This window comes from Furipterus horrens, unplaced genomic scaffold (assembly GCF_987537825.1).
Source record: "Furipterus horrens unplaced genomic scaffold, mFurHor1.1.pri manual_scaffold_3, whole genome shotgun sequence".
In the NCBI taxonomy this organism is placed as follows: domain Eukaryota; kingdom Metazoa; phylum Chordata; class Mammalia; order Chiroptera; family Furipteridae; genus Furipterus; species Furipterus horrens.
The window spans coordinates 71299039-71325310 of record NW_028327173.1 but is presented as its reverse complement, the minus strand read 5'-3'; the positions used below and the strand labels follow the sequence as shown (position 1 = coordinate 71325310).

Genomic DNA, 26272 nt, shown 5'->3' with positions numbered 1-26272 from the left:
GAGGAAGGAGAGGGAGATTTGACACACAAGGCTGTGTAAACTGGAAGCAGAAAACGGAGTAATGATAGTCTGTAGCTAAGGAACACCAAGGATTGCTGGCTTCTACCAGAAGCAAAGAGAAAGCCATGGGATGGACTCTCTCAGAGCCCCCAGGAGCAACCAACCTTGCCATCACCTTGATCTCATACTTCTAGCCTCTAGAACTGAGATAAATTGCTGCTGTTTTCCGGCACAAAGTATACGGTAATTTCTTATAGTAGCTATAGGCACCTAATATATATACTTCAATAGTATACCTTTTCAAACATTCAGAAAAATGAACTTTCTATCTTCAAAAATAGCAAAAACAAGGTTAAGAAATAAACAGTTCTAAAAATTAAAACCATATTTTACCTAAACTTAAAGTGGATTATTTATAAATAAGCAGGGACTTATGTTACAACTGAATTCAGTGCAATCACCAGATATGAAAAGTTTTAAGAGATGTAAAACCAAAGTTATACTTACATATATTATAATTTTAAAAATTCATGCTGCTTCTAAAGAGAACAATCCTGGTGAATAGATGAAGTTCCCTTTTTTTGGTATTTTCAAATCCACGCCTGAGAATGTTTATTGATTTTGAGAGAGAAAGGGGGAGAAAGGATGGGAGGGAGGGAAGGAGATAGAGGGGAAGAGAGAGAGAGAAAGAGAGAGAAAGAGAGATCCATTGGTTGCTTCCTATACATACCCAAACTAGGGATCAAGTCCGCAACCCTTTGGTATACTGGATGATGCTCCACCCAGCCAGGACTACAATATGAATCTTAATGTTGTTCTTAAAGGAGAAGGTTCATATGATCAGTGTAATTTGATATGAGGTATGGGTTAATATTTTGTGTATGCTGTATAAAAAATTTAATTCAATATTCCCCTTTAATCCTTATGCCATGTTTCTAAGGTATCCAACTTTTGCTTTTTTAAGTCGGAGTATGCTTAAGGAATACAAAAATTATTTCAATGAGCCTAAATGAATAATAAAGCCCTCCAATTCCAGCCCTGGCCGAGTAACTCAGTTGTTAAAATATCATCCCAATGTGCCAAGGTTGAGGGTTCAATCCAGTCACTGCTCATACAAGAACCAACCAATGAATGCTCGAATGAGTCGGACAAGAAATGGACATTTCTCTAATAAAAACAAAACAAAAAACAAACAAAAAATGGCCCACAATTCCAAATATAATAGAAATGATTGTGTATTTTGTTGATTTTGCTTATCTATAACACTGGTATCATCTTCAATTAGCAAATAAAATTTGACTGTAACATGGCTGCCAACATAATTTTCTCTAGAAAGGGTCCCAAAATAAATATACATTTTCAAGCACAAGTCGTTACATTACGTACTACTTTTAAATAAAAGTACAGATTGTTTTAAAATATTTCCCAATTTTTGAAAATTATTTCAAAGTAATAATTACTGAGGCATTTTAAATTTTAACTCCCATATACATGCAATAACAAGCACAGGTGACTTAATTTTACTCATTTACCTGACCTACTCAGCCAAGATCAAACATTATTACATGAATTTGGTAAAATAACTATTTTCTTAGGAATTAGGATTCTCTGAAGCTTGACATTTTAAATTTAACAGCAGTTACTCCATTTCAGCACTTAAAGTACTAAAAAATTAAACTACTATTATAGATTCTTATATTCATTTTAACATATATGTTCATGGGAATTAGTACTAAATTATTGCCTTGATGGACATATCATCCCCTCTATTCCTTTAGGCTACTTTTCAAATAACGTTTTTATATTTTAATTACAATTGACATATACTTCTATACTAGTTTCAGGTTTACACCCTAGTGACCAGACACCATATATACAGCACCCACCTGACATCACACAGCGACCACAATACCATTGACTACATCACCTATGCTGCACGCCACAGCTCCATGCCCATTCTGTAATAATATACTTATTATTTTTTAATCCCTTCACCTTTTCACTGATCCCCGCAACCCCCTTCTAATTTGCAAACATCAAAACATCCCCTGTATCTATGAGTCTGTTTCCATTTTGCTTCTTAGTTTTTTAAAATCCAATTATTGATAGACCTTTAGGCTACCTTAATGACTACTAAATATATGCATGTAATAAAACCATGTCAATATGCTATTCTCCAAAACAATAATATTCTTATATTACAAGTCCATAGTAGACAAAATACATCTGAGACTTAGATGAGCCAATAGGCTTTTCCTATCAAAACTCTCTCCAACAAGCCTCATTTCCTAAAACTTCCATGTTTCCTCAGGGAAAAATTTAACTTCAGGTGTATCTAAGCAAACTTTACACATTCTCAAAGGGGACAGAAATGCTCACAAAATCTTGTTTTTGTCTCAAATTCTGCATAGGAAAATTTCCTCACATTCCACTAAATCTATATGGGAAAAATTTCCTTACAGTGGAACGTAAGATCAATTATTAATCAGAACACTGATTATAATCCTTCACTAAGTATACGAAGGTATGTCTGGAAAAAGTCTAGCCATTGTTAATATAAAGAGAATGGTTTGCGTGACATCAATGTAACCTGGCAGCCAAGGAGAGTGAACTGGAATGTGCATGTGTGAAAAATTATGACTTCACTGTACTAGCTAAGGGGGCAGTGGACACCATTGGGTGAGCATGTGTCCTGTGTGGCCGCCGCATTCAAAATGACTGAACAAGTTGAGCCATGATTTGTAATCAAATTTTGCCTTAACCTGTTTTATCCAATATGTATAGTTTATCATCTATAGAGGTTTTGTTCATTTGCTTGCTTGCTTAAATCCAATGGAAAGTTTTCCTGAATTAGACATCACATTCTTTGAACATGCTGCAAAAGTTAGAAGTTGTTACTAACCATCCAACTTCAATATTCATCATCTCCAAGCAGACCAAGCAAAGAGGGACTGTGTTGGGTAGAAGTTAGGGGAGGGGAGAAAGAAGTGAGCTGGTTCATTTGCAGTCATATTCTAATTTCAAGTATAAAGACAACACAGTATTTTGATCTAGCTATTTCTCCAAGACATTCTGATATTATTGTTATTAATTAAAAAAGAATCCATGATCAGATAAAATTCTCACTTCACTTTACGTTTAACTGTCAAGTTTTTATTTTCCTGAGGAAGGGACATGACTGATCAATTGCCACAGAAGAAACCAAAGGAGACTTTTGGGAATGTGTATTCATAGAGATATTCAAATATAATTAAAGAGGAAAACATCCCCACACAAAGAGGGCTCTTTCTTCTTTTTTTTTTTTTACTATTTCCCGAAGTTGCATGGACATTTTCCTTTGCCATCACATCCTCATTCAAACAACTCTAGAACATTATAAAAGTCTGCTACAACAATGCAAGTCAGATTATGTTCCAATCAAAACTTAATAGTACCTAACAGAAATTCAATCAAGTAGCCCCCCAAAACAGAATTAGTTCTATCCCCAAACCTGCTAATAGAAATCTTCTGCATTCACAATAGAAACCAAATATGCCTACTTGGACATATCTTGCAAAATAAAAGAGAAGTTCCCTCAACTCACATGTTGGTAAACACTCACTTCTGTTGAACATTTAGTAATAAAATATACCTAGCAAGATCTGACTTCATCACCCCTACATTAGAATTTATAGATTAACTAACAGCTCATATTCTGATCTTGTTTGATAACCTAAGGGCCTAAGAACCAATATTTATCACTTATTATCAGGGTATTTATAAAAATGTATTTGTTTGAAACAAAAATAGAATTAAATGAGTAAGGTGTATTATTTTTACATCTTTTCTTTCTGTAGCCTAGGAACACAGCTTTCCAGGGAAAAAATAGGAAATTCTTTAATATGGTCCCTGACAGCTTTTATGTAAAGAAGGAAGAAAAAAAAAAAAGAAAACACAGTTGGAAAGTCTGAATTTTTCTGAAGTTCAGGGATAGGGCAGAGAGAGGGAGGTATACTGTCTTTCAAGTATGAAGTGTACAACCTGGCTAAACAGGTAAATTTTTAAGGATCATTTAAGATGAATGTGCAATAATTATGAATATTATTAGGGGGACAAGAAAAAATGAAAGCAAAGCTTTAAGAAGATTAATTCAAGTTAACATAGTTACAACAGAATTAGAAAATCCTTAGCTTCCTAACAAAATAAAAGTAGTCATCTACTTACTGCACCAGTGTGTATTTTCTAGCAAATACGGAAGCAAAACTCATTGGCTCTTTAAAAAATACACACATTTAATGTTGGTCTGTTTTAATTCTAAGTAAAGCAATTCCAAAAATACAAACTGAACATCAGAGCCATGTGAACCACCATGACAAAATAAAAACATTCATTCACAATAATTATGTCTAAAGACAGTTCAGCTTAATAAATCTTCTTCCAATTATGCCAAAGAGTTACTAAAAATACTGCTGGTGTTCAGTTAGAATTAAAGGACTCTGGGGAAAATGAAATAATATGATACAGGTGGAGTAAGTAAGGTTACACGGGACTTACATTTTCCATTACCCCTAGATATAAACAAACATTCAAAATCAACACAAACTCTGTGTGTTATTTAAAATATTGCAGCTGCAGGAAAGGCATCTTTAAATTAATAGCTAGGGGGAAATCAAGTTTTGGTGGAGGTAAACAGAAGTGACAGTTTTTAATTCGCACTTTTGTAAAGCTCATTTATACCTGGCCAACCAGGAACCAAATGCAGGACAATGAAGTTGTCTGCTTCTTTTGGCTATAATATGACACGAAAAGATCATCTTCTGAAGATGCTTAAAGAAATAAAGCAACTTTCTTCATAAACAGTCAAATAACTAATCAATGGAATAAATAAGCACTAACCCACATTTTTACCATTCTGTAATCACTACATTTTACATATTTTTAATTTTGGCAGCAAATCCCCCAATTTCTAGGCTAAAATCCACCAATCACTTTTAAGAATACAATGAATAGCCACCAAAATAAGAATATTCTTCTGTTTACTCTTTGGCTAAAAAAGAAAACAAACAAAAACAAAAGAAAAATAAACAGAAGACAACTCTAACACTGGTGATAAAAGAAATCAGTCTTTTTTTAACATGTAAAATAAAGTTATCAATTTAAATCTTGGTACATTTTATAAAAACAAGAGGTAATGTTGTAATAAAACAGCTGTAGCCTTAGCAGGCAACATACTGTTTGTTAACCCTGTGCAATAAAATACTTTGTTCATACTACACTTAATCAACATGACTAACAGTTACTACAGACATTTCAGGAATCTTCACAGGACTCCTATAGACTTACTGTTAAAACTGAGAGACATTTACAATCATAATGTGCCATGAAAACTTGAAAACGTCACTTCTAGTATGAGATAATGTTCATATTATTTGAATTTGTTTTAGGTACTGAACAGCTGAGTTACAAGGACTGAAAGAGAAAAGCATTCTAAAAGCCCATGTTGTTCACACCCTTTCTCAGAACACACTAAACTCATCTGACACATTTCTCTTCATACATAGCAAGCAACAGCACCCAATAAAAGCCTGAGAAGAAATGCTGCTGTGTAAATACTGCAACTATTCCTGAAAAAAGAATTATGGGATATATACTCCAAAGCTGCCCATTCCCATAATTTGTATTGCATAGGTCACATAATCACACACATATATATACACATATGTATATATATATGCACATGCAAAGAATATATTAAGACGACAATGAAGTCTAGTCACAGAGCAATTTACAGGCTCAATATATTTTTTACATTTTGCTTGAAAGAAAATTTCAATATTTTACAGTCTTTTAGTAGGCATTATATACACTGCACTTTATGAAATCTAAAAGGTATTGAAATAACTTTTTTTCCAACATTTTGGTAACAAAACAGACAATTTTTTCAAATACTTGTGCTATCCAACTACATGATCTGTTTGCTCTGATAAGCACTAATCACAAAAACTGACTCAGAGGAATAATTAGAAAAATTATCTAACACCATGCATGGGTTTGAATCATTTTTAATATCCTATCCTAGAAACATTCTACAAATCTTAAGATTAAAAAAATTAAGTCTCTTTTCTGATTTTTAAAAGATATCTTTTTATGACAATATCCATAACATTGACAGGTACACATTAAGGCTAGTATCATCTTCTTTTGGGGATTTTTTTACTTTTTTAAAGAAAGATAGTAAAAGCCAGGCTTCTTTAGGGCTTGGAACTGTACCTACAGAAAACACGAGTGCAGTGAACATAATGTTCAGTCCTACAGTCAGGATGCAGTTGCTCCTTCCCATTCCACAAGATACTGCACCTTTCCATCAAGTGTCACCCGACGAGCCAACACTCGGTATTTTTCACCACAAGCTATTCTACCTGCAGCACCAAAATAACTGGTAATGGAGTTTTTTAGATGAGTGAGTTGTAACTCCTGATCTGCTAAGTTATTCAAAATCTCTGTGTTGAGTTCATCAAATTGGTAATCCTCTTTGCCTTCATCATCTTTTACAATTTCTGAGTTCTGAGTCTGGAGTGCTCTTCTCGGAAGACGACCCCTTCTCCTCCGTAAATGTGGGATCGCAGCAGGCCAAGATCTTCCTGTACGAGTTCTTTTTCTGGAGTCAGATAAACTATGGAAGAAAAAAGGCCGAAACTGTCTACTAAGCTTATAAAACATCTACTACTCACACGATATGTTCTCTGATTCTATCACTGTGTTATAATTTTAAGTTTGGATCACTGCTCGCCTCCGTTAGATTCCATCACCTTCTCAGGGCTGACCTTTGAAGAGCTTTTCTTCCTTAACTATGTTCTATTAAGCTTAAAAGAATCAGAGAAAAATTTTTAATTACAAAGCCAAGTAAAATTCTTACCAAGAGGACCTAATCATAAGTCAGGTTTTGTCAACAGCCTTATCATTAAAAAAAAAACAACAAAAAAAACCAGTTCATTCATTCAGTGCAGTAAGTATTTAATAAGTGCCTACTATGTACAAGACCCTCTTCCATGTGCTTAAACAGATGATAAAACTAGAATAAAGAGTGTCTCATTATCGGTTCTAGGCCAAGTGAAGGAATGAAATGAACTGGAACAAGCACAAACTAGAAGTCAGGATACTCTGAGTGTAGATCTATGTAATATTGGCTAAATTCAACCTCTTATCTTCTGTGTTCTCTTAAGTAAAAATATTAAGTGAAGAGTTTGAACTAAATAATTTTTAAGGTCCTTTACAACTCAAAAATTCAATGATTTTATGATCTTATAACAAAGGGAGAATAGAACATTAACACCTAAATTCAAAGACTTTTCAATCATACTACACAGGTTAACATCCCAACTCTGTTACATGGAATACTTGCTAACCATGCTATTTTGGACTTGTTACTTAAAGCCTTAGCTCTAAGTCTATTTCCTTATCTGTAAAATGGAAATAACAGGACCTACAACTGAAAAGATTGTTTAAGAACTAAGACAGCCCTGGCCAATGTGGCTCAGTTGGTTGGAGCACTGTCCCATAAACTGAAAGGCCCCGGGTTCAATTTCTGGTCAGAGTACATATCTAGGTTGCAAGTTCAGTCCCCAGTCAGGGCATGTACAAGAGGCAACAAAATGATATTTCTCTCCCTTTCTTTCTCCCTTCCTTCCCCCTCTCTCTAAAATCAATGAGTGTGTCCTTGGGTGAGGGTAATAAATAAAAAAATAAATAAATAAATAAATAAATAAATAAATAAATAAAAACTAAGACAATATGTAAAAAGCCTAGCACATGCTTGGTAAGAAACCAAAAAATAGCTCACATTATTATTCATGATTCATTTTTAAATGTTATATTTTAAGTCTTTAAATACTTACAATTTTATATAATTTACAAGAGCGGTTCTTAAATTGTGAACAAAAGTTAAACAGAAGAGATATAAAACCTGGAAGCTCATAACTCTGACTCCAAGTAAATTAAACTTTTCCTAACTAATAAAGGACACTTGAGGGAAAAGTCATCCTTCGAAGAGTTAGGCTGAATAAAATATTAAAGAAGTTTGCTATTGATAAAAATCCTGAGTTAAAAATTCTTTTTACTATCAAAAGAACTCATATTCCCAATTGGGACTTACAAGAAAAATAAATAAATAAATCAAGCCACTCCCATATATAAAAAGCATAAAAAGGTCTCTCAGAGAAAAAGCCTACCCTATAAATACTAGTATACCTCTTTTCTCTGTGCACATAGCAAGTTTTCTAACAAATCTGAAAATTTGAATGTTTGGACTCTGAAAAGCAAAATTATTCAAATGAATATTAACAACCTAAGGATCAACATATGAATTGCTTCTCAAAGGGTGAAAAACATACTTGTATCACTTCCAATTGGAAAATATTTTATTAGTCATCACATCACAAAGAAAAGAGTCTACAAGGAAAAATAACAAAGAATAAGAACAAAAAATTTCTACCTATAATGCCTGGCAATGCTAGACGAGGTAGTTTCTTTTGCACTGGAAGCACCCGTGAAATCCACATCTGAGGTATTGGATGAATGTGCAGTTCCCTCAGTTCTCCTGAGACAAAAGAATTTAAATGGTAAAATGACTTATTACATAACAATAGAAATACTAATTTCACCCAAAAGAAAATTCCTAGGATAAGAGAAAATAACTTTCTATTTACCCTATAGAACAAGGTAAATCCAAGGCAGGATTCTCTGAAATTGATTCTTTATCCTGAAAAATAAAAAATATACATACTTAAAAAGCATGGTTTTAAAGTAGGCTGAGCACTTATTAGTTTTTCAGTAATTTCACGCATCCTTCTGAGAAAGTATGCCAACATATGCTCTTACCAAAGATGGCTCTGCTGTTTTCTGAATCATTTTTCTTGTATATGGACCAGGTGGACGACCTACAGATTTTTTCTTTCCTTTTTTTTCTATGCCATTGCTTACTTCCCTAAAATATAAAATAATTATGCATTTAATCTCTGCCTAGAGGGAAAAAATGGATCATAATAGTAATATAAAAACAATGTTAAATATATAAGTTGAATCCACAAATTTGGTCAAGTGCATAAATAATACATTCGAATTTAAATAAATACTCCTTGACTTAGATATTTACACATAAAAGGTTTAAGAAAAAAGTTCTTTTTAATACACTAGTAAAAAATACATACCACCTAAAAATTAAAAAAAAAAAAAAAGACAACAAAAATGAGAAACCAGACTACTATTTTGAATCGAAAAGTTCAGAACTCCTAAAAGTTCCATTATTTAGGTTAGGTTCTTACTAGGTGGGAAGTTGGGGATGTTTCAAGGATTTACTACTAAAAGTAGTTAGGAATTCAGCAGTTAACCTCATAGAGCCAGGAAGTATCTATGTTAAAATATAATAGCTATAAATAGAGGTTGCCTTTAGATGAATACATCTAAATTACATATACATATATTCATTCTTGAATGATGCTAATCAGAAAGAGAATGAAGCCCAGGGTGACAGAGGGTAAAGGAGGAAGGAATCCTTCATGAGTCATTCAAAGGGCAAAATAAGAAAGATCTAGAAAACGATTTTTGAGACATAAAGGCAAATATCAAGCAATACCAAGAAAATAAGCAACAGTCAAGGACACCCCTAATTAATACAAGAAAAGAACAAAAGGGTAACTATCAATATACAAAATATCTGCTTTAGTTATTCAACATTATCATATAAAACGGGATATTAGATAATAGGAATACCAAGATGCTCCCTGTGCAAAGGGGTTCCCAATATAGTTAGAAGGTGACAAATGTATATACAAGAAGCATACACAGGGCCCAGAAAAACTAAAAATGCCTTTAAAGGAAGTTGAACCATTACCTGCTGGCATCAAATCATGACAGGAATGAGAAAGAAAATTTGTGCAAACCTTTTTCTAATTCATCATATGGGCAATTGCTAGCGAAAGATTAATAATAAAATTTTTAAGTAATAAGAATGAATATTCTTTCAGGAAAAAAATCTTTTAGTATCTACTTTCTTACAAACTCAAGTGGCTGTGAAGTACTGCCAACCCTCTATAATTACCTTTTCTTACTCTCCAAGATGACTACCTCATACCTTTTATTTGCTCCTTAAATTTCCCTCTCAGCTATCTTTACTTTATTATTTCATTGAGAAAACAGAAGCTATCAGCAATATCTTTAGTCATCTTCTAAATGGCAAATACAACAGAACCAGCATCTGTACCCATCTTCTCCTTTTTCACCCCATTTCCATATAAAGGTTAAGTCCTCCAATCAAAGGCTATTCCCACATTTAAGCTCTAAAATTCCTTCCCTTTTGGCTTCTCAAAGACTTTACAACTTCTTCAGTTACCTCCCCTAACTCCTATACCAATCTCTTCTCCACTGGATCATTCCTACTAGCACATACACAAAAAAGGTCCAATTAACTTCCACTTACTAAAAAACCATCACTTGATTACTCCCTTACCCCTCTTCAGTTTCCATTTCATTTGTCTACTTTCCTTCACAATAAAACTACTTCTGAGAGATGAAGACACATACCCTTTCCACTTTCTCCCTTCTCAATCAGAATTCTTAAAGATTATTTCCTTTGCCTTTATCAACATCATCATTTTGAATTTCCCGTTTGTAGAGAAAGCCCAGTTTTGACATGTAAATTAGGCACTGCCAGATTCAATCATATTTCTACCCACTTCAATCTCACTTCTATCTTTACCTCTCAAAAAACTGTGTCGAGATCACTAATAACAGAATGTTATCTTATCTGATAAACATTTTTCTCTCACCTTAATCCACCTCTAAGTAGCATTAAATACTGTTTAATACACCCATCTTTCTTGAAACATTAACTCTTTTGGTTTATGTGACACTAAACATTCTTGGTTTCCTCCTATGTCACTGATGATTTTTTTCGGTCTCTTTTATTTTACTTCTTCCAAATCTCTAAGTAGCAGGGCATTGTTCTGGGTCACATTCTCTTCTCTTTTCTTACTCCCTACATAATTCATTCATTCTCACAGCTTCCAAATTTACATCATGTGTCCTCTCCTCTATCTAACATCATCATCACAGATGTCCCCATAAGAATCTCAACTCAAGGAGTATGAAACAGAAGAACACTTCATTTACCTTGCCAAATTCTGTTCTTTCAGATCTTGATAACAGACACCACCACCCCACTAGTTGCTCAAGCCAGAAAGCTGGGCATTGTTTAAGTTCATTCCTCCCTTTCTATTGTAAATTTAATTCATTTGCAAAGTCAATAAATTCTGCTTCCAATAAAGATCCTGAATCTGTTTTCTCTCCATTTGACTGCTGCCACTGCTTTACCGTCTATCTCTTACCTAGACAACTTCAAGAGTCTTAATTTTCTCTTGCTTCTATTCTTACCTCTATACCTATCCATTCTCCAAAGAGGTATTTTTAAAGGATATTCCGGCCTACTTACATCTTTAAATAGTTCCCCATTTATATGCATGAAACAACCAAAAGTCCTTATGACACCTACAAGACTCTATATGATCCTGCCCCACCCAACCTGTCCAACACTTGATACTACTCTCCAATCCTCATTCTTATCTCAAAATCCTTCTGGGAGTTCACAGAACATGCCTCACAGCTTTCATACCTGTTATCTCTGCTACCTGGAGTATTCTTCCCTTTCTTCTTCAAATTATTAGATCATTCTCATTTTTAAAGTTTCAACTTACATAGGCTATCCTTAATCCTCCTTTTTAACATCTCTATCCATCCCAGTACAGTCTAAATCTGTATGCTATTTTCTAAATGGCACCAGCATGATCTGTAATTATTTTACTTATCACCTTTCTTCCCCACTATAATGTAAATCCTATCAGGGCATAAAGAAAGTCTGTCCCATTTGTTATTATATCCCCAGTGCTTAGATAACAAGGTGCTTGATAAATGGAATAAATGAATAAATGAGAAATAAACAAATAAATAGGCCAGAACTCAAGCTGTTTGCTAACCACATCAACAAAGCTTACTCCTGGAAAACCTAAGATCTAAAATAAATAAATAAACATCTAACATTAACTCTTTGTACCTTGTCTAAGCAAAAAATTATAAACAGTAAGACAAATCAGAGTAACTACCACTTGTACTTTCACATATACTAAAGAGACTAAATAATACACATTTTTAGTTACAAATAAGCTAAAGAGAAAAACTAAGCCACAGATCAACTTTTACCTTGAATCAGATATAGGTTTGGATGCCTTTCTGCCTTTAATTTTAAATTCATGGGATGTTCCTTCAGGTTCTTTCTCTGCTTTGAAAGCCACATTTGGTGGCACAGGAGGAACACGAATTCGCAACCCAAACAAATGCTTCTTCTTCTTTATTTCTTTCCCAGACATAAACCTAAATTTTTAAAAAAATTAACTAAAAAATTTAAAAACTGAACACATATACATAGCAGACCCTAACTCAACTTTCAGATATAAAGCCTTTATACATTAAAGTCCACCCAATATGCACTCTCTCCCCTTGCTTTCCTTGATTCTTATCTGCCCCAAAGCCAGTCCACAGTAGGATATGAAGGAATAGGGAGGGAGGGAGAGATAGGATCAGAAGGAAGAGGGAAGAGCACGTGTTCACCTTTCTTTTTAAAACACGGCATCTAACTTTTTAATGGAGTGTATAGAGTGGAGTCTCTTCAGTCCCAGTATGTTTTTCCATATTTTAGTGTCTTCTGTTAAAAATATCTCAAAAAAAAAAAAAAAAAAAAAAAAAGATGTAGGAAAAGAATTATATTTGAGACTGTATCTGTGAGAAACTATGGCCAGAAAGTAATAGGTAATAGCATTGTTAAAGAAAGTAGGAGACCAATCCTAGACCAGAAAATAAAAGGAATGCCTAGTGTGTAAGATTTGAAATTAGAAATAACCTGGAGTAGAGAAATGTCATTTCAGTGTGAGTCTGGAGCCCTGAAAAACATGCTCCTTAACCCTTTCCCAAAGCTTTTAGGGTCCTTATTCCAAAATACCCCAATCTATCTTAGCTCTGCCTGCCTAGTCACAGAACCACTATCATATGCTTATATTGTTCTTCCACTTTAATGCAGGGTTGAAAAAGGGAAGCCCTTATTTCTTCTATAATAGGAACACATGTATTTCTGCCACCCTAAACTATATTACAGAATTCATTGTCCCATGAAGTATTTTTACAAACACAGTTAACTGCTCAGGTACTTCATGGCTTTTTGAGCTGGCCTAAAGATCTAGCTGCTAGTAATTAAAACATTTTTTTCATGAGGAAAAGCATGCAGTCAAGTACAAAAATAGAAACTTGAAACAAAAATTTTAGAATGTAACTCAGTGGCTGGAGCCAGCTTATACATTTAAAAATGTATTTCCATTGTATTTTGAAAATATTTTAAATAAATATAGTTATGCTGGAGTTTTTTTTTTACAAAGGAAAGATCTAGATAAGAAAATATTAAACAATATAACTTAATTATCAAAAATTTACACCACTAATATTACTTTTCCATAACTGATAGCAATAATTAATCTTAAAACCATAAGACCCCATTTTAAAAACCATATTCTCTATTATATTCCTCTACCTTTTGCATATTCCTGTCAGCTAACAAGATTTTATTTTACTTTCAGCAGATTGCATTATAAATGACTACTCTTTTTCAAACAACCAGGCCAAATTCCCCTGAGATACTGATATGCTACCACCCACATCCCATCCCCATAGGACTGCTCTTCCTTCTCCAGTCCTTGAGAATCAATGCTGTACTCTAACTGAAAAAGAGTAGGACATTAGAAAATTTAAAACTGTACTAGTTCTATACACAAATCCCACAATTCTTAAACAATACCATTATTCCTTATACTTAATAAATGTCTCCCTCCTAGGGATACATAAAATAAATCAACTTACATGGTCTTGTAATCATTTAATGCCTCCAGAACATGCTCATATCTTTCAGATTTTGGTGTGTCTGCCAGCTGTGAAGTATCAAGAAACAATTTAACGTAGTATAATTTCATTAGTTAGTAATATACAGGTGCTAGATAGAGGAAATATAACTCATAAGAAAAGTGTACTGACTGGCAGAAGATCTAAGTTCTAATTCCAGGTCCTCACTAACTAGCTCTGTGATTTAAGGTCGCTTAACCTCTTAAGGCTTGTTTTCTTACCTATTAAAAAAGGAGAGCACAAATCCCACACAAGTTACTTTACTAGTAATTGTATGGGTCAAATGATATGTCTGAAAGAACTATTGAAATAAACTGTGTAACACTACAAAAATGAGATTAGTAATCATTAAATTTACTTTCATTTTATAACCTGGGGAAATAATACATTTGAATTATATTAATATCAACCATAAAAGCTTCTAATATATATTAGATATGGTTAGAGAGAGTGTATAAAAAGTAATAAGAAGCCCTGGCTACTGCGGCTCAGTGGATTGAGCGTCGGCCTGTGAGCCAAGTGTCACTGGTTCGATTCCCAGTCAGGGCACATTACTAGGTTGTATGTCAGGTCCCCAGTTGGGGGCATGAGTGAGAGGCAACCACACAGTGATGTTTCTCTCCCTCTCTTTCTCCTTTCCCCTCTCTCGAAAAATAAAATAAATAAATAATTTTTAAAAAAAAAGGTAATAAAAAACATATCATTTCACTTCCCAGTACTTCTAATATTAGTACAAACCATTAATCTCTATAATTTTTAAAACTGTGAAGTTTGGGGCCCTGACCCATGTGGCTCAGTTGGCTGGGCATCATCCCATAAAGTGAAAGATAGCCAGTTCGATTCCTGGTCAGGGCACATGCTTGAGTCACGGGTTCAGTACCCAGTCGGGATGGGTAGGAAAGGCAACCAATCAATGTTTCTTTCCCTTTCTTTCTCCCTTCCTTCCCCTCTTTAAAAATAAATAAATAAATATCTTTTAAAAAAATTTAACTGTAATTTAGGGGTTTTATTTTTATTACAATTATAGACTTTACCCAGCTCTAAAATCCAAATTGGCTCAGTAATTTTTTCATCAACATAAACCATTTTAAAATCTAACAATTCTAATTAAATTCTAGAAAATATTCTACTTTGTTTCAAAACGGCTTCCTACAGAGTCATCTCTGTCTCTTCAATTTGAACACTGGGGTACCATAGCAAAAAAAAAAAAAATCTAAATTATAAAAGGATCATCTTCCATTAAAGCCATAAAAACTTAAAAAAACAAAACAAAAAACTTCCAAAATATCACAGATGACTTTCAAAATTCTGCCAGTTACGTTCTTTACCAGTTAAAACTTCCAAATCTTAGAACTGCTTCTAGGAAAAAGAGCAAACAAACCTGCCAGAGAATGCTGGAGGTAGCAGAGACTTACAAAGTCATCTACTCTAACTCTTATATTATTTAACGGATGCAGAGATTAAACGAACTGCTCAAGCTCACACGGCTGGTTAGTGAGAGCTAGAAGCTAAACCCACGTGACAATAAATCCATTCATTCACCATTCATTGAGAACTGATCCTGTGCCAATGTGTTGATGTTTAAAAAAAGGGGGAGGAGGGCAGTTTCGTGTTCATTCCTCCATATCACTCTACCACTTTCTCCTATTGTAATTTGTGATGTGTCCAATGATAAAGAATTTCCATTAAAGCAAAAGTAACAGAATCAGACTTTCAAACTTCAAGGAGACTTGAAATGTCATTGAACCTTAGCTTAACTATTACCACGAAGAAAAGCTAATTGAGACACCTACTGAGGGAGCCCGTTCCACAGGTGCATGAAACTTTCCTTCCTGGAATTCTTCTATTCCCTCTTTTACAAGATAGTTCTTCAAATATTTGACAGCAGCTATCATGTCTAAGTATAAGATCAGGTTGAAGTTTTTAGCAGCAATAACATATGATTATTTCATATTAAGCTTTGGCTAACTAATTCCATCTTTCCTCATCCTCCGCCCATCCCCACCCCAACTCTAAAATCCGATCAAATAAACTTCTGTCAAATCAAGTATCCCCCTATCATACACGCTTCTTCTGTACCTTTTGTGTATTTAAATCTAAGAGCAGAACTTCATAACTGTTGTTAACCTGATTTTGTTTGCAGCTCAGTGTTTGAAATGATCTTTTCTACTGATTCTGTCATATTGAGTAGAGACAAAGACAGAACCTGTGGCTCTCCATTAGACTCTCCCTCAGACTCTCCCTTCAAGAATATTTCTAAGCCGCTGACTGCTTTTGTTACTATAATTGAATTAGCTACAAATCCATTTAATTTTTACTTTGAACGAGTTCACATTTCAATCTTATATGAAATTGAGCTGTACTATGTCTACATCATGCCCACATCAGTTTTGCTAACCATAACAAAAAAGAACCCAGGGTATTTAACATGATTTATTCAAATAAGTCAGTGTTATTTCCTTATTCTTAAATCTTCACAAACCATGTATTTGAAAAATCTGAGTTGTGAACAGTAAAAAAAAAAAAAATCTGCTTTATAATTTGGCTGACAACAAACAACAAAACCAACTTTCTAATTTCTCAAATCGACTTCTTTCTGCTTTTTAAGAATCACAATGAACTCTCATCTTCCTTTTAGTAGTTATTCTCTGTGGTTCTCAGAAATTGTATCTGTTTTAAGTTCCTTTAACGCTACTGCACATTTTGCATAGGACTGTACTTCAATTCATATAATGAGGTCAAGGGATCCCATTCTATATTTTGAAAAATAAGAGTGAAAATATTATACTGTAAATCAAATAATCTGTATGAGAAGACACCAATCTCACACTGTGCTTTTACTTTCAGGACTGTATTTCTACAAAGACATAAATGCTATTACATATAGTTACAACTCTTCCACTTCAATAAAATATATCCTTCAATTACTCATGTTGAATTCCATGCCACATAGGCTTAAGCATGACAAACATCTTAAGTAATTTGTTTAGACCTATACACTGTATGCTACCATATAACACTCAAGGCTCCACATATTCTTGTTAACTAGATTTCTTATTATACTACCTCTATTATACAACATTCTCCTCTGTCCAAAGCATCATTTCTGCCATAGTATTTCATCTGAGTTTTATCTATGTTTTTTCCCCCTACATCCCTCAAAAGCGCAAACACTCAATACACAGTTAAAACCACAGTTAACAGAAAAGTGGCAGTCCTTCCAGAACTAGGATTTCAAATCACATTAGGAATCAAAGACAAATGATAACAGGCAGATTCCATAAAATATTAGTATCTCATTTTAACTCCCAAAAGAAATTTGTTACAACAGCAATACCGCTTTCTAAATAAAAAACCTTAAGCAAGCTTTATTTGGCGTCTCAAATGTTACATTACAAATTTTTACTAACCTAAAGAAAATATTTCAAAACATAGTTTCTCAACTAGCTATACTCAATCTATGTAATCATTAAGTAACTCTCAAAGATGTAAAAATACATATCACATACAGAAACATATCAAATTATATGCTCTAGAATATGTTCTAAAAGTTCCTGCTTTTCACAGAAATCATGAAAATAATCAACTAAAAAAAGATATATGCTACATGAATGTTAAATTTGCCTTTCAATATGAAAGGATATACTCTACTCTCCAAAAGAAGTTTAATGTTTTTGAAATTTTTTGTTACTAAAAGAGGTCACAGCACTTGCTTCATACCAATAAAAAAAAGGCAGCAGCACAATACACTAAATGAGATACCACTGTTTCAATATAAGATTATTCCAAGAAATTAGAAATGTAAATAATTATTTATATGGCTTCTCTAACTACACAGACATACCATATGACTTTTAGCAGTCAACATATGTAAATGTTGTAATTCAGCTTGGAAATGGTATATAGAAGTGCCTCCCTGTGAATAGACGTCCACATACCTAAACAAAATGTCATAAAAATCTCAACTTCTCACATCATCACAAGATTTTGTTTTTCTTTTACCTCAACAGAATAAGGAAATAAAGTCCACACTTGAGAAAGTAAAATCACAACTACTTTCCTGCTTTATGTCATTTCTGAGGAGAAACTTCTAAAGTAAGTGTCTATGTCATATAGTTTATAGTATGTATAGTAAGAGCTGATGCTCAGAATGACTCTTGAGTACTCCAAGGTCCTCAATTAACCAGTGATATACCTAGCATACTGTATTTCCCATATTTTGAAAGTGCTGTTTTATGAAATGCTGAACACAAATATGAACAAAAAAACTGAATTAGTGACAAAATTCAATTTGTAATTCAATTTCAGATAACCAGAGATTTATTTACTATTTTAATAATGTGGAATAATCCATTATTTGTATCCTTTGTTTCTATTACCACAAATATTTTAAAAAGTGAACTAAATTAAAATCACTGAATAAAAATTACCAAATGGCATATATTTTATGGTCTCTTTATTATATAAAGTTGCAGAAAATTAACAAAGAATTAAAACCTGAAGTTCTATCTGTAAATAATCAGGCTGAAGACACATGACTAATCTAAGAAGTCTGAACATTTTTCTTTTTAATGGAGAGGAGGAGCAATGAGAAATGATACAAATGATTGTTCTGATAATTTAATGGCTCAAAAAATATTGCTAAAGCATCTCACAAAAGTAAAACTTCTCTGTTGTTGTAAACTTTTTTGATTATAATCATGTTTTACTTAATTTTAAAATAAAAGATGAAACATTTTTCTACGCTGTCAAAGAACAAAAAATTGAAATTCCTTAGTTCTAGACATTATCTCATAAACTACAGAAAATGAAAATTTGTATCTATTGCTGAAATAAATTTCTTCTTATATGTATCAGAAGTTCAGCTGGAACGGAGATCCTGAAATTCATAAACTGAACTCATTTCTTTAAAAATAGATTGTGATTTTTGTTTTCTATTTTCAGCTTAATTATTCTTACTTTAATAAAAAATTTTAGCATTTGAACCACATAAAACAACTTGAGTTTTTATACGTATACCCACTGTCTACATGAAATAACTACTGTAGACTTAATCAGATGAAACAAGAAATGTACTAACAGGAATACAGATGTATCTGCATGTTAAGTCCTCAAAGAACCATGGCTAGAAAGAAAGCGTTTTCAATGAATGTATTAGAAAATAAGATATTCAGATGACTATAAAGGACATTAAAGTTACTACCTTACGCTTACTTTTTTATTTTATACTAATCAGTTCATTAAAGTTTATCAAATTTACAAGTCACTCATTGTATCTTAAACTTCAGGAAAAAAAGCATTTAACAAAAAACTTAAGATTTTAATAGTCCAATTTCTAACACTCAAAACATCCTAGTTAAATTGATTTGAATAATATTCTTGGTTTTAAAATCTAAGTATTGTGCAAGTATTTTATTTTATGTGACTGATCTACCACCAACTAACTTTTAAATAAATGTGCATCATGCCCCATAATCCCTCCTAAAAACCCTTAACACCATATTTGATATGAACCTTATTAACTGCCACATGTCTCAAGACTTCAAATACTGAAATTCTTCCTGAATTTCAAGTCAATTTACACAGTGTTTACTCAAAATGTAATTTGTGAGTAAAATCCATTCATCTAATTCCACATAATATAAAACAATTTTTATTTAACCTAAAAGTAGTCAATATCTGTATTTCAATAATTCTAATTAAATGCTAAACAACAGGTCATTATCGCCTTAGCCAGTGTGGCTCACGTGACTGCATGCTGTCCCACAGACCAAAAGATTGTGGGTTTGATTCCCAGTCAGGACACATGCTTAGGTTGCCAGTTCAGTCCCTAATCAGGGCACAATACCAAAGGCAACCAATAGATGTTTCTCTCTCACATCTCCCTCTCTTTCTCCCTCCCTGCCTCTCTCTCCAAAAAGCACTGAAGCCCTCACTGATGTGGCTCAGTGGGTTGGACGTATTCCAACAAACCAAAAGGTCAGGTCCCCTGTTGGGGGCATGCAAGAGGCAACCAAACAATATTTCTTTCTCCCCGCTTTATCCCCTCTCTAAATATAAATAAATAAAATCTTTAAAAAAATAAAAAGCAGTAAGGAAGTCCTTGGGTAAGGATAAAAAATAAAAATAAAAACCAAATAATTATTAAAGTTATTTTAGTTACTTTCTTCTTCGTGCTCTTCTATGGGTTCAAAATCCTCTTCAATAAATATGTATAACTTTTATATTGCTTTAAAAGATAATTATTTTAACTCAGCATGAGTAGTTGTATTTCATAAATGAAAAGCAGAATGAGGTATCTAAATGAGGGAGAAAATCTCCAACTCAGGTAGCTTCACTGTCTAACCAGTTCTTTTAACACTATGAGTGGATCCCACCATTCTTCAAAGTCAAAGATTTATAAGCAAGTACTCTTTTTGTAAGGAAAAAAAAGTATTAGTTACATCTCGAAGTTGTAGAAAACTCAGAAGGAGAAGCAACCATAAGTAATGTACCCAATAAAAAGGATCTCTCTGTCCCTTCTATTTTGAACTATAATGATTCTCATTTCAGAAGATAAAAGATTCAAATAATTTACTTTGTCCTTCTACATTTTTTCCCTGGTCAAGAGGCAACAAACAGGAGGATGAAAAGGCTGGTCTTGATATCCTAACCAAGTTATTTCTTCCTGAATTAAAAATAAAATTATACTTTAGATGTGTGGCTCATACACACATCTTGGTTGCTTTTAACAAACAATAACAACAAAAAATCCCCATCAAGTAGCTAATAAAGTTAGCTTTAAAACCACTTACCTCTCCAGGGTGCAATCTATCCCAGTTTTCATTAATGTATGTCATAAGCTCAAGTTCAGAATCAAAGTATTTCTTCTTGTGAATAACACTTAGGTTGTAAAGGCATAAGTGTGCTATATCTACCCTGGAATCGAAAAGTAATCAAAATGGACAAAAACAATGGTTTTGGTTATTGTTTAAAAAAAAAAAAATCACACAATTTTTATTAACATCAGCAATTTAAAAAATCCAATGTGAAGCATTTCAGTGAACTGAGGGTCAATATCCTAAGTCATATTTATGATGTAATAAATCATTACATTGAAAATAATTAGAAAGCATTAACTAAACATTTACTTATCCTTATTATAAACTATGATATTTGAATAATTTCTTAAAATGCATTTAAAATATCTGACTCAAAAAAAACACAATAAAAAATTTTATGTGTTTTCACTACTACACATAAACTATAACACAGATCATACATACTTCAATAGACTTTACTTGACTCACAAGGTGTTATCTTTTCCTAAAATATATAAAACATTCAATAAAGATTTCTAAGCACCTACTACGGAAGTCGCCCTAAGCATCAGTTTTGCTTTCACTGTTTTAAGTTACCTGTGGTCAGAAATATTAAATGGAAAATTCCAGAAATAAACAATTCCTAAGTTTCAAACTGTGCTCTGTTCTGAGTAGCATAATGAAAATCTTGTGCTATCCCCACTCTGTCCCACCTGTGAACCATCCTTTTGTGTATCCAGGCTATATACACTAACCACCTATTAGTCACTTAGTAGCCATCTTGGTTATCAGATTGACTGTAATAATACTTCAGTGCTTGTGTTCAAGTAAACTTTATTTTACAGTATAATAGGCCCAACACTCAAGAGCAGGGATGCTAGCAATTTGTCAAAGAGAAGCTGTAAAGTGTAATTATGCATAGGAAAAACCACAGTATAATGTAGGGTTTGATTCTATCCAAAGTTTCAGGCAAACATAGATAATCATTAGTGAAGATGACATCAGGTTTGATGATAAAAGAAATAAAGCTAGGCATAAAGAAGACCAAATTTTTACTTAAGCCAAGTAAATGTATATATCAAGTTTCATCATATAGGTTTAAGGATGGCTCTTTTGTTCCTTAACAGAAATGTCCTCACTTACCACTGTAATGGTAGACGTTTGAGGTATTCAGGTCCAGAACTGCAGACAGAGCAAATAAATGTATAAAACCTAAGGAAAAAGGAAAAGTTGTATATTGAGCAATCAATGGTATACATAGATTATTTACCAATTAAAGCTAATATTCAGCAAGTGCATATCCTACAAATGACATAAGGACTGAGAGCAAAATATAATTTGAATTATGATACTGTCTGTGATTTAAAGAATTTTTTTCCCAGTAATGATAAATAATGAAACAGTTCATATCTGGGGAAAACAGACATTTTTTTTAACCATTAGAAACCTTCAGAGTTCACACACAGATTCATATACAAGCATAGTTTATTAAAGGCTTCTGTGTATCAGAATTGTGGTAGCTACTTGATCAACATTGTTACATTTAATGCTTAAAACAATCTGGAAAAATAAATCCAGAGAGGAGATGGTGACCTTCCTAAGTTCAGAAAGATAGTACATGGCATAAGCTAAGATTTAAAACCAAGTTTTCTAATGTCAAGTTTAGTGCTCGATCTTTAATTTTTCTTCCTAGAGTTCTCTCTGCTATTCCACATTCTCCTAATCCAGAAAGCATATTAAATCTGCTTTTAGAAATTCTTTAGATCTGAGGTGTAAATTGTGTGTATCCAGGTTCTTTGGCCTTTTCCAATTTTCTGTCATAGGATCCCTTTGAGGTTCTTTAAAGGAAAATACCAAAGAGAATAGTTTAGAACATTGTGGGGCAATATGAACAAATGTAATCACTAATCAAATACTTAAAAGCTTTCAGGAATAATATCCAAAAGTACAAAAATTATGTGAATTTTAAAATGATATATAATTTAAGTATATTACTCAATATTTTCCCTCTAAGGTGTTCCCTTTACAAATCACTATTAAAACTTATAGAAATCTGAAACCACAAATACAACCAATTAAAAAGCTAAAAAATAAAAAATCAAATAGTAAAGTTCAAATGCCCTTCTCACCTGTCTCCAAATAACATTGGCTTTTGAAGGCATTGCACACAAGCTTCATGAAACCACTGCTTACATTTGCAGCACTGTAGCATCTTTAAATACCAGCTATAAGAAAAAATATTAAAATTACTACCTTTTGATGAGGTAAGGCGTTAAAAAAAAATACAGCACTCTGTAGAATACAGTTCTGCTTACAGTATCACATTTCTACTACACTTAAGTGTTCAATTTTTTTCTTTCCCCAAAAGGTTTTTAATATTTACCATCTCATCACTCTCTCTCCTTTATTCATGAGAATTTATAAGTTCTAGATAGACACGTCTATTTGTAGTCAACGAGTGCATAGTTCCGACACTAGTAACGGATCTATGACAAAACATAAGTTTGGGTCCTGGCTGGGTTGCTCAGTTGGTTGGAGCGTCATTTGTACACCAAAAAGGTCCAAGTCTGATGCCTGGTTGGGGGTGTACAGGAGGCAAATGATCAATGTTTCTCTGTTACATTGATGTTTCTTTCTCTTTCTCCCTCCCTCTCCCTCTAACATCAATAAACATATCCTCAGGTGAGGATTAAAAATAAAAACAAAAAAATAAGCCTGGGATTTCACATCAACTCTACACTCTAGGAGAGATTAAATTTCAGAGATCACTGATGCATACAATTGTTTGCCCCATATACCACATGGGCATAAGCAGCTTTATATCTTCACTGCGCTTCTACTATTCCTGTCCATTAAAATGGAAAAGAGGTACAGTTATGCATGGCATAACTACATCTCGGTCAATACACGACATATACGTCAGTGACATACCATATAGACTAGGTGTATACCATCTAGGTTTGTCGTAAGTACACTATGACATTCACACAATGATGAAATCACCTAATGATGCATTAGGTGATGCTATATTAGCACACGACTACATAGCAATTTAATACATTCAATTAACATAATTGTAAAACTAATCTAAGACTCTACCAGGTGTAAAGGCTTTGTGAAAGATTTTTGTTTTGTTTCAGACAGCTGAAGATCCTAAAACTGAATCTTCAACTGAGGGTATCTTTTTACTTAGTACATGGTTTTGATATATTGATATCCTTATTTGCCACCCTAATAATGTCTTTTTCCCCCCAGTAATTCTTTTGCTCAACAAGTAAGCCCCACATAAATTTTAAGCCACATGTACACAAAGGCAAGAAGACTGATATTAACTAAGGTCATTCATTCATCAAAGACTAATGAATATTATGTTCCAGGTATTCTGCTAGAAGTTGAGCTTAAGAGTTGTTAGTAATGTAAGTTCATGTAGTCAAGGTACTTAAAAAACAATGAATGATCTGCCTCAAAAATAATGTCTAACAGTTTCCACCAATTTTGAATAATGCTTTAAACTAAATGCGAGGTATAAATGAGTAAAGGGGAAAAGTCAATCTGTAGGCCTATTCATTTTATCTATTTTATAAGTGATTTTTAAAAATTAGGCTGTTTCTTAAATGTGCAGGTAACAAAAAACTAAGAAGTATTGTAAAAATGTTAAATCAAAAAAATTCCCTAAAATTGGAAATGAGGTAGAATTAAGGACTAAAATTTCATTCATTTATATTCATTTATTCATGTTTTCATCACTGAATACCTACATATTCTAGCATTCTCCTAGACAGCACATAAGAAGCAGAGTCTCATCAGAAAGACACAAGAAACCATAATTACAATTTAAATATAAAGTTATTCACTAATATTTTTTAAATGTAGTACAAAACATGATGTACAACTTAATATCAGTCTGTATACAAAAAAACCTAAGCATAATGTCCAGAACTCTAATAACCCCATAATACTGTTAAGACAATTCCTGAAAATAGTGAATTTTCTAATTATAACACCGTATTTCAAGAGTAACTTTTAAGAACTGATGAACAAGAAATAGAGTTTGGAAGCCATGTCATAAAGAATTTCTGAGGCTGTAGCCTGGAAAAGAGAATGTTACTGGTGTATGAGTCATGGGAGTGGGAAATATGATTGCTGGATTGAAATATTTTAAGAGTTATCTCCTCAGGGAGATACCATTTATTTGTTTAGTTCCAAAGTTAAAGGTAAATTTCTAAACATTCTTTGTTAGAACTGATTCATTTAAACAAATATTTAATGAAAAAGATGAATAAAACTACAGCCTCTAATTCCCCTCCTCCAATTTTCTTTATTGATACTTCCATGAATTTACAATTCACTATCACTGCAACACCACAATCAACAACAAAGATAAAACCAACAATATAAACAAATAAAAATTACTTAAAGGGCTTTAAATAACTATATTTACTTACTCTCCTGGGCCTCCACAATAGCAGTAACATTGCTGGACATTGGTTTTATGACCTGCATCCCATTCAAGGTCTGCCACACTATAGGGTAATGTCTGCTTCATGACTTGCAATGCTTTGGCATTTGGTCCTTTCTTAAGCGCACCACCCCTCTATATTAGAGGGAAAAGGTTATTTTAAAGAGTGAAGGATAAAATTTTAAATACAATTCTATAAGTTAAAAATGCTTCTGACACTTCTGAAGAAATTTCCATTCTAAATTTCTTACCATATCACAAACTGTTTGACTAAAAATTATCTTTTCTTTCAAATTATTGCCCCAATTCCAAGACCACTATCAGAAAGTAAGTGCAAGAACAGTTGCAAGTCACTTAAGCATCATTAGTCAAACAATAAGCAGCACCTCTTTCTACCCAGCATTGACTGCTCATTTCACTCAAATAAACTTTCAAAGTACACAATCATTACACTGATAGTGCCTTACAAATTCCATTTAGGGCTTTAGCCCAAAACACTTAAAAGATACCTTTGTTGTTGTTGCAAAAACACACTGTCGACAGAGCCATTTTTCATCTGAATCAATCACACTGGAATCAATATGAGGTGTGTGACACAACTGATGATATCCTTAATATTAAAAAAAGCATAAAGCAAATTCTCTTTTATTAATAAATACTGCAACACAATTTCAAGAAGGCATTTTAGTATTCTCTTTTACTATATTAATATAATTGTAACTGATTAATAAATTTATTGTAACAGCTTCAAATTACCAATGTAAAGTATTTTTAATCATTAATCTTCAACAGGGGCATTATGTATGTAACAAAACTTTTCCACAAGATTAAAAGAAATCAATGCTTACCTTGGCCACACTTATCACATATAACCATTTCATTGGGAGCTTCTGAATACTCTTCCTGACATATTGTACAGACCATTTCCCCACTTCCAGTGGCTCCTGAAATATTTAAAATAATAAATATTACTTAAAGTAATAAATAAGTGTTTCATGTAACAAAACTACTTTTTGACTCAGTGAGTAGCCTGTGTTGGCGA

The 26272-nt window shown here is 33.0% G+C and overlaps 1 protein-coding gene across 4 annotated transcripts in view; it reads right to left on the bottom strand.

The window, feature by feature from the left end:
* Nucleotides 1–3686: 3686 nt before the first annotated feature.
* Nucleotides 3687–26272, bottom strand: part of MTF2 (metal response element binding transcription factor 2) — a 57032-nt gene continuing 34446 nt past the window's right edge. For 2 of the 4 annotated variants that reach the window (XM_090269739.1, XM_090269742.1), the window contains exons 4-15: nt 26079–26174; nt 25740–25840; nt 25217–25365; nt 22901–22996; nt 21915–21983; nt 20766–20889; nt 13933–14000; nt 12229–12399; nt 8857–8962; nt 8685–8737; nt 8471–8575; nt 3687–6652 (exon numbers count right to left, since the gene is read on the bottom strand). In XM_090269739.1, coding sequence (XP_090125865.1) covers nt 6295–6652; nt 8471–8575; nt 8685–8737; nt 8857–8962; nt 12229–12399; nt 13933–14000; nt 20766–20889; nt 21915–21983; nt 22901–22996; nt 25217–25365; nt 25740–25840; nt 26079–26174 — 1496 coding nt within the window. In that variant the 3' untranslated portion in view covers nt 3687–6294. The remainder of the gene's footprint in view (nt 6653–8470; nt 8576–8684; nt 8738–8856; nt 8963–12228; nt 12400–13932; nt 14001–20765; nt 20890–21914; nt 21984–22900; nt 22997–25216; nt 25366–25739; nt 25841–26078; nt 26175–26272) is intronic. The other 2 variants (XM_090269740.1, XM_090269741.1) reach the window with 2 other exon arrangements.